The 16,297-nt window shown below is 46.3% G+C and overlaps 3 protein-coding genes across 15 annotated transcripts in view; 1 reads left to right on the plus strand and 2 right to left on the minus strand.

Moving 5' to 3' along the window:
- dlg1b (discs large MAGUK scaffold protein 1b) overlaps nt 1-7,277 on the plus strand; it is a 100,385-nt gene extending 93,108 nt beyond the window's left edge. For 5 of the 8 annotated variants that reach the window (XM_084912185.1, XM_084912191.1, XM_084912190.1 and 2 more), the window contains 8 exons: nt 104-200; nt 2,246-2,287; nt 3,417-3,467; nt 3,579-3,680; nt 3,762-3,934; nt 4,025-4,134; nt 4,211-4,302; nt 4,959-7,277. In XM_084912185.1, the coding sequence (XP_084768311.1) occupies nt 104-200; nt 2,246-2,287; nt 3,417-3,467; nt 3,579-3,680; nt 3,762-3,934; nt 4,025-4,134; nt 4,211-4,302; nt 4,959-5,065 (774 nt within the window). In that variant the 3' untranslated portion in view covers nt 5,066-7,277. Of the gene's footprint in view, nt 1-103; nt 201-499; nt 534-2,245; nt 2,288-3,416; nt 3,468-3,578; nt 3,681-3,761; nt 3,935-4,024; nt 4,135-4,210; nt 4,303-4,958 lie in introns of all 8 variants that reach the window. The other 3 variants (XM_084912186.1, XM_084912189.1, XM_084912188.1) reach the window with 2 other exon arrangements.
- Nucleotides 7,278-8,886: 1,609 nt separating this feature from the next.
- Nucleotides 8,887-13,960, minus strand: LOC146368624 (uncharacterized). The gene is made up of 2 exons (XM_084912197.1): nt 12,780-13,960; nt 8,887-11,283 (listed from the first exon to the last, which is right to left on the minus strand). The coding sequence occupies exons 1-2, from the start codon at nt 12,958-12,960 to the stop codon at nt 9,290-9,292; spliced, it is 2,175 nt and encodes a 724-aa protein (XP_084768323.1). The 5' UTR covers nt 12,961-13,960; the 3' UTR covers nt 8,887-9,289.
- A 90-nt stretch (nt 13,961-14,050) lies between these two features.
- rasal2 (RAS protein activator like 2) overlaps nt 14,051-16,297 on the minus strand; it is a 66,498-nt gene continuing 64,251 nt past the window's right edge. For 5 of the 6 annotated variants that reach the window (XM_084912141.1, XM_084912137.1, XM_084912140.1 and 2 more), the window contains one exon: nt 14,051-14,793. In XM_084912141.1, the coding sequence (XP_084768267.1) occupies nt 14,626-14,793 (168 nt within the window). In that variant the 3' untranslated portion in view covers nt 14,051-14,625. Of the gene's footprint in view, nt 14,794-16,042; nt 16,074-16,297 lie in introns of all 6 variants that reach the window. The other variant, XM_084912138.1, reaches the window with a different exon arrangement.

Consider the following 16,297-nt stretch of genomic DNA (forward strand, 5'->3'; position numbering starts at 1 on the left):
AGACGCAGACTCAGACACCCATCACACCCCCTCATCTCCCTCTCTTCCTCCTCTGTTTTTGTTTTACTCCATCACCCCTCCTCCTCCTCCTCTTCCTCAGCAGTCTCTCAATGACAAGCGTAAAAAGAACCTCTTTTCCCGAAAGTTTCCGTTCTACAAGAGCAAAGAGGCGAGCGAGCAGGAGACCAGCGATGTCGACCGTAAGTACCAGCGCGGGGAGGCAGGGCGGGCGGTCTGAAAGGAGATTGGCCGGCGACAGGAAGAGAGATCAGGTGGCGACGGCGTGCTGAGCGCGCGCTGGTCGTCACCGCTGCAGGGCGTGGCCGCGCTCGTGCGATCTGATTAGAAGCTGTTTCTAAAACCTGAAACCAGAGCCAACATGGCCGCCCTGCAGCGGCGCCCCGGCGGCGTTCCCTCTGCTCTCTCAGTCTGTCGCTCTGTCAGTAACTGTGTCTGTGGTTGTTTTCCCTCCTTCCTTCACTCGGCTCTGCTGCTGCAGGACAACAGCGAGGACGTGCTGTCCAAAGGACACAGTAAGTTTCTCCCCAACACCCCCTCCCCCAAAACTCCCATCAGCCTCTTCGGTCTCCACCAGCGTCCTCCGGAGAACTCCACTAAATAACCAGAGCGTACAGACGCCGCTCGCTCTATAAGCGAGTTTATGAGTTGTGAGCGCGAGCATCCTTACATCCTAAAACCTCTGGGGGCGGAGCTTTACGCCGCCCGATTTGTATTTGAGGTTTAATCTACTGGTTGTTTGTTTTGAATTAAAAGCAGCTTCGTGTTTTAGAGCAGACGACTTTAACTTTCAGCTTAAAGTCAGTTTTACTTATTTTGTTCGTCTGATTTTACTTCACAAAACAAAGCATCAACGACTCCTGATCAGCCTTTGATCAAAGAGATTATTCAGATTTTAAATGATTTTCATAAAACTGCATATTCTCATAACCACAGGGACTAAAACTATCAAATAAAACTCAGAAAACCACAAAAACCAGTCAAACACGTAACAGAGAAACCAGCGGGTTTAAAGTTCCCGACTGACAGGAGATCTGATCCGGATCAGTTTGTTATATTTCATCGAGAACATGAAGATAAAATCTCAGTTTTCCTTATTTCAGTGTGTCGAGTGTCTGTGAAGGCTCCTGTCCGCAGGCCCGGATCAGCCTGTTTAGTTTTAATGCCGTAAAAGTCAGACGCTAAACTGAAGAGTCTGATGATGGTTCCTGGTGGAGTCTGAGACCCCCTCCCCCTCCTCTTCCTCACCACAGACCCTCGTGGATCCTTCAGGCCAGAGCTCTTCACTCTGGCCACGAGTTTCCGCTCTTCATCTCTCACGAGACCTTTGTTTTTCTGTTTCATGGCAAATGTGTACAAGTTACAGGAAGCTCTAAAAGCTGAACACGGCGACCGACACGAGCAGATCTGAAGCCGAGCCGCTCGCTCAGTCATCGGGAAATTAACCCGCCCACAAACACGGCTGATCAATAAACCAGGGAACATTTTTAGTTTTGGTTAAATTACAGTTTAAAAATGTGTGTATTCAGGTCTTGGTGGTGGTGTTTCCAGATGTTTGTCCAGCTGACGATCTAAAGAAAATGTTTAATATCCCAGAAAAAATCTGATTTTATTTTCTTATCTAAATATGATCATCAGTGAGCTGAAAACACAGACTGTATATAAAGGATGGAAGCGTCTTAAAGCTGCGTTCTTTTTAATGGCCAGCAGGGGGCGATACTGTCCTGATGAGTTTGTGGTCTCAGTCTTTCCTTTTAAGTCTTACTGAGTGAAACGTGATATTTATTTAGTTAATTTTGGTCTAATTAAAATGTTTAAAAGGTGATGGAGGGGAAGTCGCTGCCCACTGAGTGCGCCGTGTCCCTCAGTTCCCGGCCCAGTTCCCTCCCTGGTTCAGCCTAAATCGCTCTGCTCGGAGCAAACAGATGATGTCACAGTGGCTGCTTCCATCGTTTATATACAGTCTGGTTTTATCCACATCGCCCAGTTTTCAGAGTCGAGTCTTTGAACGTGAAGCAGTTATATTTGGATCTGAGGTCAGGGAAGACTCCTGGGAAGTTTGGGAAATGTTTTAAATGTGTCCATTACTGGGCTGAAAAGAGTCGGACGGTGTTTGTTGCTGTGATTGATCTGCCGCCTCGAGTCCCCCTGCGTGATCACGGCTCGGGGCAAAGCATTCTGGGACGGCGATGTGACCTGTCGTGTCCTGTTTGTGTTGTGATTCCAGAACATGTGACGTCTAACGCCAGCGATAGTGAGAGTAGCTACCGTAAGTCTGCCGCTCGATGACTCACAGGAAACACTAACGATCGGCGCGACCTGTCACTGAACCCGCTAACTCCCTCACTGACGCCGTTAACGAGCACAGACTGCCGATTGGCCAGTAACAGCATGACCTCACACCCTCACAGTCTGCCCCTCCCCCCGCTGCTGCATGGACGCTGCCGCCTCGCAGAGAGCGACTCTTTCAGCCACACCGCACACCGAGCATGTCGGCACAGTTCACTGATTTCATGAAGTCACTATAAAAATATTTCACCTTAAAACTGGAAACCAGAAACGCACAGCATCACCTGTAACCGAGCGAGCGCTGCAGACTCGGTGATGTTGTGAGAACACTGTTGTAAACCATTAACGGTTAAAAACGAGCTGAGCGAGCAAACCCGATCAGATCGAGATAAAAGCTCCTGTGAAAATGGAATCAGATCAATCTGAAGCAGCACAGCAGTGGAGTGAAAGCCCGCAGGCACAAACTGAGCTGTGACTGCAGCAGAAAACCTCCAATACCCCGAAAAGAAAGATTGAGGTACAAGGCACAGGTGTAGAACGCCAGGCCTCGAGGTGTCCTGCAGGTTTTAGGTATCACCTGAATCCAGTGATTACTTCATGACCAGGCCTCTGGAGAACTTCACGACATGTTGAGGAGGTAATTCAGCCATTTCGATCAGCTGTGATGGATCAAGGACACATCTGAAACCTGCAGGACTCCGGCTCTCTAGGCCTGGAGTTCCCCGCCACTGATGTAAGGTGACCGCGGCTCACACAGCTCAGATTAAACCAGCATGAGTATGTGAGGGGTCGCGGCGTTTGTGCATGCTGAAAATTGGATCGTGAGCTGTTAGACGTGCAGACGTCAAAGTCGGCGTCGTCTCCGATTCCAGAGCCGTAACTGAAACTTTGTTTAAACGCTTTCTGCTCCCGTCGCCGTTCTCTAACGGGAGAATTTTAGTTCCTGAGCACACTGATGTAATCCCGCAGGTTCAGACTCCGCCTACTAACCAACCTCAGTAGATCCCATCCTCCCTCCTCTCCTCCGTCTCTCCTCCTCTTCACCTTCATCACACCTCACTCCCGTCTGAGCTCCGGACGCTGAAACTAACCGACCTCTGTGTCTCCAGGTGGGCAGGAGGAGTACGTGCTGTCCTACGAGCCCGTCATTCAGCAGGAAGGTGAGACCATCTCTGTGTTCACTTAGCTTTCTTTTTTTAAAGTAATCTGATTACCACAAGCAGCACTCGGGTGTTCCTGCATATTCGACATGCTTCGATTCTGTCCCACAGTGAACTACACCCGCCCCGTCATCATCCTCGGCCCCATGAAGGACCGCATCAACGACGACCTGATCTCAGAGTTCCCCGACAAGTTCGGATCCTGCGTCCCTCGTAAGTCCGCCGAACGCCTGTAAACAGAGGATGCGTTGTACGCTCGTGTCACCTGATGTTTAATTCTGACCCCGCCCGCAGACACGACCCGGCCGAAGCGGGACTACGAGGTGGACGGCAGAGACTATCACTTCGTGATCTCCAGAGAGCAGATGGAGAAGGACATCCAGGACCACAAGTTCATCGAGGCGGGGCAATACAACAACCACCTGTACGGGACCAGCGTGCAGTCGGTCCGGGAGGTGGCGGAGAAGGTAATGACGACACGCCCCTTTGACCTTTAACCCCGCTCTGGCCTCACTCAAGCGGTGGCGTGTGGTTTGAGATGTTCTCCTTGTTTTCAGGGCAAACACTGCATCCTGGACGTGTCAGGTAACGCCATCAAGAGACTCCAGCTGGCTCAGCTCCACCCCATCGCCATCTTCATCAAACCCAAATCTGTGGAGAACATCATGTGAGTCACTTCACAGGAAACGCCTCCACTCAGTTCTCCCACACGAGCGTGAAGGTGACGTGGTTTTTCTCTGCAGGGAGATGAACAAGCGTCTGACGGAGGAGCAGGGCAAGAAGACCTTCGACCGAGCAAACAAGCTGGAGCAGGAGTTCACCGAGCATTTCACAGGTGAGTGCCCTGGCTCCACCCGCCTCAGCTCAGGTGATTCTCCACCCGCTCCGTCGAAACCACGTTACAGTTTCGCATGTGGTTCCTCTCTGCCCCCTGCTGGTCACGTGCTGGAGCTGCACCACAACATTAGTGCAGCAGACGGGAGGAAATGACGAGTTTTTGTTTGAGACGTGACGTTTTAAATTTGGCTGATCTCCTCTTCGAGGTCGTGTCCTCGTGCACCTCTGCGAGTGTGCAGCCCGATGGATGTTCCTCACGCAGACTGGCGCTACACCACCCTGCCGGGACCTTTAATAACGAGCAGAAATGGCGCCGCCTTATCAGAGAGCAGGAAGTCCAAGAAATGAGCTCGAAGGATCGATCAGCCAGGTTTAAATACGTTTGTAGTTTTATCTTTATGGGCGGAGCTTTTAAACTTCGAGATGAAAGGAGTGTTTTGATTGGTTTCAGACACAAGCAGCGCTCTGACACGTCCACAGCACTAATGACATCACAGCTGATGCAACAAGAGGCACCAATCATAACTTTATTTACAAACATTTAAAATCGATAATAAACGTCAGAGGAGTCGGGATGAGTGATGTACAGGTGGGCTGTGCCTGTCTTTGATGATGTCACGTGCTCGCCGCTGACTCTGCTCTGTGTGTGTGCAGCCATCGTGCAGGGCGACACGCTGGAGGAGATCTACGACCAGGTGAAGCAGATCATCGAGGAGCAGTCGGGTCCCTTCATCTGGGTTCAGTCCAAGGAGAAGTTATGAAGACGGCCGCTCCTCCTCCTCGTTTTGACGGACGAGTCGACCTGCAGACGTCCCCTCCCCCACGCCTCACCCTCCACTCGCCCCATCAGCGACGCAGCGGCCGACCCGAGTTCAGTTTAGCTTCTTTTCTTTTTCTTTTTTTGCCTGATAAGACTTCATGTTTGGGTTTCCTGACCAGCAGAGCAAAGCACACAGGAAGTTTGATGACATCACACTCAACGCGGTACAGCTCCTTAATGTTTAAGGGAGGAGAACTTTAGAGGAGAAGACGAGGAAGGTACCTGGAAGTGACGAGAAGAAACGTACGAAGTGGATTTTATGTTTAGTTTTTTCTTTGTGGGGTTTTTTTCCCTTTTTTTGTCTTGTAAGGTAAGCAGGTGGGCGGAGTTTCAGTCTCAGGCAGCGTCTGTCGGTCCGGAGGAGGCGGAGACACAAAAAGCAAAACTTTGCACGTTTGAGCTTTAACAGCATGTCAGTTAATCCCGTTTATTTTCCCATCAGCCCCGTCGCCTCACGTCTGATGTCACCGCTTTTCTCTTCTGCTCGTTTTTTAGACTCGATTCACGTTTCGTTTGTTTTTTATTTTCGCTCCTCGCTGCTGCTGGATGTTCGTCAGGACGCTGCGAGGTTCCTGCTCTGCTGCTAGAGGGCGCCGCAAGGCTTAACGAAGGAAAACGACTATTTCTTTACTTTGTTTTTAAAGGAAACGGTTTTTACCATTTATAATTTTCTGTCAATGAGAAAGAATCTGACAGATTTTCTGATTTCGGGGATGAAAAAATAAAAGCTTTGATGTTTCTGCAGACGTCGAATCGTTTCCCACCAAAACACCGAGACAAAGAGACAGAAAAATATAAATATTTTTATAGATGAAAATAAGCTGAGTGCAATCATCAAAAATTATAAATCATATCTATAAAAAATATTTTATTCATTAACAACGTGTTTAATGTCACTAAAACACCAAATGCAAGACAGAAATTCCCAAATATGTTTATTTTATTACCAGAAAAATCTCAATATTAGAAATAACAAAAAAATCTAATAAAATCAAACTATTTTATTTTACTAAAGAAAATTATCTCAGAATTTTATGAAACTCTAATTATGCCAAATATGGTTTATGATCAAATCTAATTTAAGATAATTTAATATTAAAATCAAGAAAAATGCAACAAACATTTTCCGCCTGTTACAAAAACTGCTCATAATTAATAAAAAAAACCCCAGATTTTTATAAAAGATCCGGAACATCAAGAAAAAAATCATCTAATACAAAAAGAATTTGAATCACCAGAAAATGCAAAACAAATTAAATTGTTTTAACATAAATGAATTTAGAAAAGCTTGAAAATTTTAAGTTTAGAATAACTTAAAATCTCAAATCTGTATTTTATTTACAAACGCAACAGAATCATAAGACAAAATAGATTTCTTAATATTTTATTATAACCCCTAAAATCTTAAAAGTAAAAGATTTTATTTTACCAAAATATAAAACTTCCTGAAAACAGTGAAACAAGAATTATAATAAATTTTTATTACAACAATCTATTTTATTATAATGAAATCATAACTGTAACACTTATGAAAACTTAAAATTGGAAATTAGAAAATATTTAAAAGCACGTCAGAGCTGCAGGACAGAACACGAGGAAGTAACGCCGACGTTTACGAGCGTCTCGTACTCGTGAGATCTGAACTCGTGATTTTAGATTCTCTTCAGCTGATTTTTTTTTTTTTTTTTTAAATTCTGGTCTCTTTTTTTTCTCACTTGGACGAGTTCAGTCGCGTGACGCAGTGGCGCCCTCTGCAGTTAGAACCCCGCCGGTCGTCGCGGTGACGTCCATCAGCGTCGCCAGTGTCTTACCACAAAAACGATGTCGATCATGCGATTCGCGCGGCCGAGCCCGGAGACGAGCTGCCACCTCCGGGCGTCCACAGGTGTCGGAAACACGATTATTGTACAATGAGATTTTGACAGATATTTAACCCTCGGTAAACTGCCTATTTTGTTATAATAAAGTCTATATTGAACTTTACTTAAGCACTACTACTACGGGAATTATTTTCTTTGCATTGTTAATCATATATGAATAGAAAAGTATAAAGATATTTGAATATGAATATATATTTTTTCTTTTTCTTTGATCACCACCTCCTCTGTCTTTTAATTTTCTTTTTTAAGCATAATAAAAACTTAACAAGAAAACCTGTGTGTTCATTTATAAAAGTCAGACTTCAGTCGGCCTGCCTGAACACGTGTTGAACATTGAACAGGTGACGTCCTCCACGACGCCTCTCAGAGCTGCCTGAAGATTTCTGAAGAGGAAGAAGAAACCCTCGTCTGTCCCGACGTCACTGAAAAAACTGCATTTTTATTTGATCTTCAGAGTGACGCTGAAAAACTAGTTCATGCATTTATTACTTCCAGGCTGGACGACTGTAATTCATTATTATCAGGAAGTCCTAAAAACTCCCTGAAAAAACTTCAGCTAATCCAAAATGCTGCAGCAAGAGTCCTGACAGGGACTAGAAAGAGAGAGCAGATTTCTCCCGTTTTGGCTTCCCTTCATTGGCTTCCTGTTAAATCCAGAATTCAAAATCCTGCTCCTCACATACAAGGTCTTAAATAATCAGGCCCCATCTGATCTCAATGACCTTGTAGCACCATATCACCCTATTAGAGCACTTCACTCTCGCTCTGCAGGCCTACTTGTTGTTCCTAGAGTATTTAAAAGTAGAATGGGAGGCAGAGCCTTCAGTTTTCAGGCCCCTCTTCTGTGGAACCAGCTTCCAGTTTGGATTCAGGAGACAGACACTATCTCTACTTTCAAGATTAGGCTTCAAACTTTCCTTTTTGCTAAAGCATAGTAGTTTACATCAGGGGTCTCAAACGAGCTGTGGGCTACTGCTGGCACTGTCATCTAATGCGAGGGACACTTTAGTGTTCACATAATGCAAAACAAACAAGAAAACACCCACAAATATTTCCCAAATTTCAAATATTGTATAACAGGACAAAACTGCTACTGTTAACGTGAATTTTTCTTTTTTTCCTTCCTCTTAACTGAAGCCTTCAATGAACTACCAAATAAACACATTGGTCCTCTCTTTCTGGCCACACATGTGGCAGGACCCCTGCTATCATTTTATTTCTCATTTTTCTATGTAGCGCCAAATCTCAACAACAGTCGCCTCAAGGCACTTTCTATTGTACAGTAGATTATACAATAATAGATACAGAGAAAAACCCAACAATCATATGACCCCCTATGAGCAAGCACTTTGGCGACAGTGGGAAGGAAGAATTTCCTTTTAACAGGAAGAAACCTCCGGCAGAACCAGGCTCAGAGAGGGGCGGGGCCATCTGCTGTGATTGGTTGGGGTGAGAGAAGGAAGACAGACAGATGACCACATTTGATGTATTTAACAAATTAAAAATGCAGACATAAGTGTACACATTAGCTTTTGACTCTCACTGAACTAACAGCCTATCCCTCTGCGTGTTTGTGTACTCTGCTCATATTGTCTTCCATTAAATCATTTGGGTTTTTTTAACATTGCACTCAACAACAAACAAATCCTTCTGAACAAAAAAAGTAACGTCACCCCAATATATGGGCCACGAGTTTGAGACCCCTGTTTTACACACAGTATATATTTGGCACTTTATATTTGATTTTACTTTCAAATATAAAGTGCTTCGAGGTGACTGTTGTGATTTTGCACAATATAAACAGTACAATAATAGATGAGCTGCTCCACCTCTATGGGAAAAGGGTTTGTGATACCAGGCACTCAGTGCTGTAAGATGTTCATTTTTATTAATGTCTTTATTGATAGAAAGCTTTGCATCACTCTGCTGCATTCTTTGTTTCATTTATAATATATAAAGCCCATAAATCACATCATTGACTCTAAACTGTACAAAACACTTATGGAAACCATGATGAAGCATTTCATCCCGTGTATTGAGAAAACATCGAACACCAGAATAAAAACAAAACTCAGTCCCATAAATCAGCCTTTACAGCCTGCGGTCAAAGAATAAGGTTCTCCAACACGACCTCCAGCTTACTTGACCTACAAGTTTGGTCCTTTAATCTGAAAGAACCAGTCAGTGCTGGTCGCTTCAGATTGAAGTCAATCCCTCCTGGTCGAAACCACGCCGATTCTTCCTGTTTGCTGATGACCTCAAATGTTTCCTCAGCTGCTCCTCTCCTAAGAGGATGCTGTGTGAGAGTCGTGAGCTCTCATGTGATTTTTCCACACCGTCGCATACGTAAATCTTTCCCCGCAGCTATTGCAGGTGTAAGGCTTCTCACCTGTGTGGGTTCTCATGTGAACTATTAGCGGCGGCTTACTGCTGAAACCTTTCCCACACGTTTTGCAGGAATACGGTTTCTCACCTGTGTGGCTCCGCATGTGGACTTTCAGGTAGGAGCTGCTAGTGAAGCTTTTACCGCAGAGATCACAGGCATACGGCTTCTCACCTGTGTGCACAATCATATGTTTTTTCAGATGAGAGGTGCTACTGAACTCTTTTCCACAGGTGTCGCAGGAGTAAGGCTTCTCACCTGTGTGGGTTCTCATGTGGACTATCAGAGGAGGACAGCTAGAGAAATTTTTTCCACACGTTTCACAAGAAAAGGCGCTTTCACCTGTGTGAGTCATCATGTGGTTCTTCAGTCCCGACGAGCGGCTAAATCGTTTCCCACACACTTTACAGGTGTAAGGTTTCTCACCTGTGTGGATTCTCACGTGGGCTATTAGGTGAGTACAGCTTCTGAAACCTTTTCCGCATGTTTTGCAGGAAAACGGTTTCTCGCCTGTGTGCGTTCTCATGTGGACTTTCAGATAAGCGCGACTACTGAAGCGCCTGGTGCAGGTTTCACAGGCGTACGGCTTCTCACCTGTGTGCGTTCTGATGTGGTCGGCCAAAGTGGAGCTGTGAGTGAAACATTTCCCGCACGTCTCACAGAAATAAAGCTTTTTACCTGTGTGAGTTCTCATGTGATTGTCCAGCTCTAAAGGGCAGATGAACCTTTCCTCACAGGTGCTGCAGGTGTAAGACTTCTTGTCTCTGTGGGTCCGCCTGTGCAGGAGCAAGCTGACGTTCTTAGTGAAGCTTTTCCCGCACGTCTCACACGAGTACAACCTTTCACCTTTGTGAGTTCTCATGTGACTCTTCAGTCCCGAAGACTGCCTAAATCTCTTTCCACAGGTGTTGCAGGAGTAAGGTTTTTCACCTGTGTGGGTTCTGGTGTGGACGGTCAGCGAGTCACAGCTGCTGAACCCTTTACCACACGTTTGGCAGGAATACGGTTTCTCGCCCGTGTGGCTCCTTGTGTGGATTTTCAGAGACACTGCTTGCCAGAAACGTTTCCCACAGGTGTTGCAGCAGTGAGGCTTCTCACCTGTGTGGGTTCTCATGTGGCCTATCAGTGACGAGCTGCTGCTGAAACATTTTCCACACAGCTTGCAGGAGTATGGTTTCTCCCCTGTGTGGTTTCTCAGGTGGATCTTCAGCTGACCGCTGCGATTGAAGCTTTTCCCGCAGGTTTCACAAACGTGAGGCTTCTCACCTGTGTGGATTCTCAGGTGGATTTTCAGATTAGAATTACAGCTGAAACTTTTGCGGCAAAATTCGCATGCAAAAGGCTTCTCGCCCGTGTGACTTCTCATGTGGACTGTCAGCCGATAGTTTCTTCTAAAACTCTGACCGCACAGCTCGCACGTGTACGGCTTTTCGCCCGTGTGGGTTCTTGCGTGAGCTTTCACGTCGAACTTGCGGCTGAAACGTTTTCCGCAGGTCTTACAAGCAAAGGGCTTCTCACCTGTGTGGGTGCGTATGTGAGTCACCAGGTGGAAGTTACTGCTAAAAGTCTTTCCGCACGTTTCGCAGGCGTGAGGTTTTTTATTCGTGTGCTCGTCCTTCGTCTGCGACACTGTCTTAAACACTTTTGCATAAACGCTGCGCTGCACGGACTTCGAGCTACTGTCAGTGTTACGGTGAGACTCCAGTATGAGCTGTTCTTCCTCCCGATTGATAGAAAGCTCCTCCTCTTCCTCTTTCATCTGTTCAGTCTCTGCTTCCTCCTGATTGGTGCAGAGTTCCTCGTCTTCCTCTTTGATCTGTGGCAGCTCTCGCGCTTCCTGATCCAGACTGCAGCTCCTCTCCTGGCTGCAGAGCTCTTCCTCCTCCTGTCGAATGTCTGAAAGACAAAGAGACAAACATGTTATAGATGTGATGACAGTAAAAAAAATTAAAACCCTTTAGACAATCATCATCATCGCCGTCCATCACAACCGTGGCCTCAGGTGGGACTACTTCACACTCTGCAAGCCATCACAGTGGATGCTAGAGGTCATTACTCGACCCTGAGACCTCCAGAGAGGACTCCTTCACCCCCCGTCCCCACAACCCAAATTATGAGCAGAATCACTCCAACAGGCAACAAAGTCCAACAATCAGCAGCAAAAAGTCTGATTTGCTGCTGGAAATGCAGCTGAAGAGCTCACTGCTTGAGAGATAAGGTCTTATCCCTTCTCCAAGTCCACGAGGAAGACGCAGACCAGCTGGGTAAAGTCCCACCTGTAGCTCAGGAGGTAGAGCAGGTCATCCAGTCTACATGAAAATGCATAGCAAAAAGTGCTCGTGTGGATCTGAACAGGCTCTCCTGTCCACCACAGATGCTTCCAGGGAGTCTGGATCCAACCCTGCAGACCCTCAGGTGCATTCAGTGGTGGACCAGCAGACTGTAGCGGTGAAGAGAGCACAGCTGGAAGCTAGAAGGTGACCCTGTTGATTCATGTCTCTAAGGAAGAGAACATCTGGAAACCTGCAGCCTGAGCCAATGGAGGACGTTTACAGTGAACAGCTGGACTGAATAGTGAGGCAGACTAAATCCAGCTGTTGTTGGCTGTACAGTGTTCCTGTGACTCTTTGGTGGAAGCAGAACTGGGAAGTATGGGAATTTAACCACCATCACTGGCAACCAGGTGTCAAGCAGCTCCGCCCCTGGAAGGGATTCTGTTGTTTAAACAAAGGCAGCGCACGATTGGAGGACAGCATCAGCTGATCCAAGCCCAGCAATACTGAGCTTCCAATTAAAAGTAACTATGGCAACATTTAGGCATGGCCACAAAAGCTGACGCAGGACGTCCGCATAATGACCACGACAGCAAGGCTCGCTGTCACACTGAGCTCTGATTGGCTCCTGCCTGTGCACCCTGCTGATGACACACACCCGTTTACCTGCACACGCTCCCTTTTTCTGAATTTAATGCGGAAAAATTTACTTTTATTTTACTGTAGAATTTCCACCACAGTTTACCCACAATGCACTTCTGTAATCAAACAGCCAGGTACCAGCTCCTGCTCGTGGATCTGTCACACAGATGTTCACAGCTGGAGAGAGAAACACGGCTCCTGTGGATCTGTCCCGGAGGGAAATGTCCCGTTCAGTGAGCTGAAGGTTTCACGAGGAGCCGAGAAAACGACAATAAACGAGTTCATGAGCCGAAACACGGTCGTCAAACCGCGTAAAAGCTGAATCGGCTTTTATGACCCAGCTGCCGCCAGGTAAACCGGAAACATTAAACAGGTGAGCTTAGATTTAACATCCCACCTGTGGAGAATCCTTCATGACGCAGATCACCCGCTTTCTTTTCTCTCGTTGTCTCTCTGATCGTTTCCAGTTTTGCTCACCTGTCCGGTGCGGCTGCCTGTCAAGTTTCCAAGTGATGTCCAGCAGTCTGCGCCTGCGCTCGCGGTCCATCTCCTCCTCGGTGCGTTGTTCAAACTCTCTGCCACCTCCTGCTTCTCCTCCTCCTCCGTCAGCAGTCACGGGCTCGGTGACAAACTCAGCCGGAAGTTGAAGGGAAGACATTTTTGATGCAGCTGAGAGAAAGACGTGAGATTAAACTTCAGTGAAGCTAAAGCTAATGCTAACTCCTCTGCGCCGTCCATCCGGAAAGCCCGGTGTGCTCTGCGCATGTGCGAAAAGGGATTCTTCCAGTTCCTGCCTTTCACAATAAAAGTGTAAACAATGTAAACTCGGAGGTGCAGAGGGAACCCTTTCAGAATAAAACGTGACAGAGTCCAGAGTGAGAGATCATTTTTTACCTTTAGTGTGTTTCATATTTTGGCACCACGCTCCTCACTCTCAGCAGTTTTAATGAGAGCAAAGTGATATGGTACTATAAGGTTATTAAGATTATTTAGGACCTTGTATGTGAGGAGCAGGATTTTAAATTCTGGATTTAACAGGGATCCTGATAATAATGAGTTACAGTCGTCCAGCCTGGAAGTAACAAATGCATGAACTAGTTTTTCAGCGTCACTCTGAGACAGGATATTTCTAACTTTAGAGATGTTGATCAGATGAAAGAAGCAGTTAAAGATCATTTCCTGGTCAGAAATGACTCATGATGTCATCCAGACTGGTGTCAGTGGGAAACACAGCAGCCTCCTAAACTTCTGCCCGAGACTGTGACACCTTAAAATCTTTCAAAGTTTCATCCAGTCAGATGTTCATGATAAACACAGTTAAAAGCTGCCATCGCCTCGGCGGCGTGAATGTTGGGGTAGTTTTGAGCTTTTAACGATTTCACTGAACTTAATGACGGTGCAGCTTAAATCACAGCTGCTGTTTGGTGAAGCGTCTGTTTGCAGCTGCTTCTACCATCATGTCCAGGTGAACCTTTGACCATTTTCGTCATTCCTACAAACAGCCGCAGGAGATCTGGGATTACTCGCAGTCTGACCACCACAAACAGCCTCACGAACACAAACTGAGCCCGGCGGCAGTTTATACCAATGGTGACGGTATAAAGGAGGAGCTGATCCTCCTCAGGTGTGCGCTCACCTGTGGGACCGACGTTTGTTTTCACTTTGGAACAAAATTAACATGAAATAAGAGCGACGGCAGCGTGAGCATCAAAGAAACACGAGCACGCCAAACAGGAATCAGACCACAGTCAAACTTTCAGGTAGACTTTATTGTCAACATAGGGACAGCAGACAGGCGTGACCTTTGACCCTGATCCTCCAGGAGTCTGTTCAGTAGATCAGCAACAGGACGAGAACGAGGGGGAATAAATTAAAACCCAAAACAACTCGTCAGGTAAAAAACAACAACGGGAACTCCACGCTACGAGAAACGAAAACAGAAGCTTCGAAAGAAATTCATAAAAAATCGATTAGAAAACGTTTCAGTTTTTGGTTTATTTCTTCCTCGCTGTGCTTCTGTGACTCTCACACTTGCTCTCTCTCTCTCGCTCTCACACACACACACACACTCGCTCTCACACACACACACACACACTCGCTCTCACACACACACACACACACTCGCTCTCACACACACACACACACACACTCGCTCTCACACACACACACACACACACACTCTGTACATCAGATCAAACATCAGTATTTACACTCGTGTTAATAGATTCTATATCTTTAAATTCTCTCTTTGATGTCCACAGCTCATCTCGTGGGTGAGGGAGTTATATACTTTAAACCCCACCCCCACCCAGGGCAGGACCAATCAGCAACTGCTGTTCTTGAACTCTCCGTTCTCAGTGATTGACAGCTTGGTGGGGTTGCTTGGCGACAGGCCGTTGCGAAGGTTGGGCGTGCTGTAACGCTCCTTCACCTGCGTCAGCGCCGCCATCAGCCGTGAGTTCGCCGCATCCAGGGACCCGATCCTTTTCTCCTGATTGGATAAAGATGAGAAAGGGGGCGGGACAGGAAGTCAGACCGACAGGTAAACAACAACAACAAAACAGTTTGGTGTTGATTGGAGAGTCGGGTCAAAACCACACAAGGAAAAATAGAAAGTAACATCCCCTTAAATCCAAGAAACTTTAATGAAACTTTTATTAAAATACTGATTAAACGAGGTGACGGATAAGAAACAACTAAAGAAAAAGATCAGAGAAGATTTTTTTTTAATAAAAAAGACTTAACCCTGAGCTCCTGAAATCACCTGAATCCAAATCAGGCTTTAATTAAAACATTTGACAGATTTCAACAGTTTTCTGAACACTAATGGATTTATCAGTGAAACATGTTCAGTGATACAAAGTTTTCTACAAAGAGAGAAAAGATCTTTAATCGGACACGTTCAAATAAAATCTGCGCGACAGACGAAACGATGCAGATTTAAAAGGACGATTCGGCCTCTTAACGCAACATTAAATGATTTAAAGGTTGGAAAAAAAGACCAGCTCTAAAAACAGTTCAGTTTAATCAAAGTGGCGATGTGGTTTTGACCCGACGGTGAAAACAAAAACAACCACAGGAAGTTTGAGGGCAGCAGCCGAAAATATAAACAGCAGCCCAAAAAAGCTCAAACCAGCGAAAAAACAAAAAAAAGGTGAAATCGAAGCTTTTCAAGTCCAACGCCGTCTCCTGAGCCTGCTGACGACTCGCTTTATTTTGAAAGGGTGAACTAGAAGCTGTGGTGGTGTACAGGGAGGGGGAGGTGGGAGGTGGTGTGGGGAGGGGGAGGTGGGGTCTGCAGCCAAACTTAAATAAAACCAGCCGAGAGCGCAACACGCCGACACACCAACGTAGTACAGAGCAGCTCGAACCAGCCGTCAGCTGAACTACAGGAGCCCCCGAGGTCCAAGAACGACTTTGAAGATGAAGCTGAGTGAAAATATTTAATAATTATTAATAAATGTTCTTATTTACTGTGACTGAAGGAAGGACGCTGTTTTTTATCCCCATGTGAACCAGAGGGGGGCGCCCACCAGGGGGCGCCGACAGCTGCACTAATCCTGAGCTCTTGATAAACTCAATGCTGAAACTCTGCGCTCTGATTGGCTGGTTCAACAGGTGTCAGGTGTGTTGGCAGTGTTTTTTTCCCCCCTAAAAATAAATTCATAAAAACAAAAAACACACAGCGTGGCGTTGGTGGTGGTGGCGGAGGAGGAAGGGGCGGGGCTACAGTTACTTGCCTGATTGGTTTATTTCACATCCGTTACTGACCTGAAATCAGTGGAGAGACTGTGAGACGTTTCAAAAGATTTAAAGTTTCACAGCTGCTGCTCGAACACGACGCATCGCTGCTTCCCTCTGAAACCCATTACCTGTGCCACAGGTGTGCCACAGGTGTGTCACAGGTGTGTCACAAGTGTGTCACAGGCGTGCCACAAGTGTGCCACAGGCGTGTCACAGGTGTGTCACAGGCGTGCCACAGGTGTGCCACAAGT

Source organism: Perissodus microlepis, chromosome 18 (assembly GCF_051167445.1).
Source record: "Perissodus microlepis isolate ML-2025 ecotype Zambia chromosome 18, ASM5116744v1, whole genome shotgun sequence".
Classification (NCBI taxonomy): domain Eukaryota; kingdom Metazoa; phylum Chordata; class Actinopteri; order Cichliformes; family Cichlidae; genus Perissodus; species Perissodus microlepis.

What these genes read in the sequence shown, in the direction of transcription:
- LOC146368624 (XM_084912197.1), bottom strand. Translation starts at nt 12,960, where the DNA reads ATGTCTTCCCTTCAACTTCCGGCTGAGTTTGTCACCGAGCCCGTGACT. An exon ending in CAGGCAGCCGCACCGGACAG is followed by an intron (nt 11,284 to 12,779) that starts GTGAGCAAAACT and finishes TTTGTCTTTCAG; the next exon opens with ACATTCGACAGGAGGAGGAA.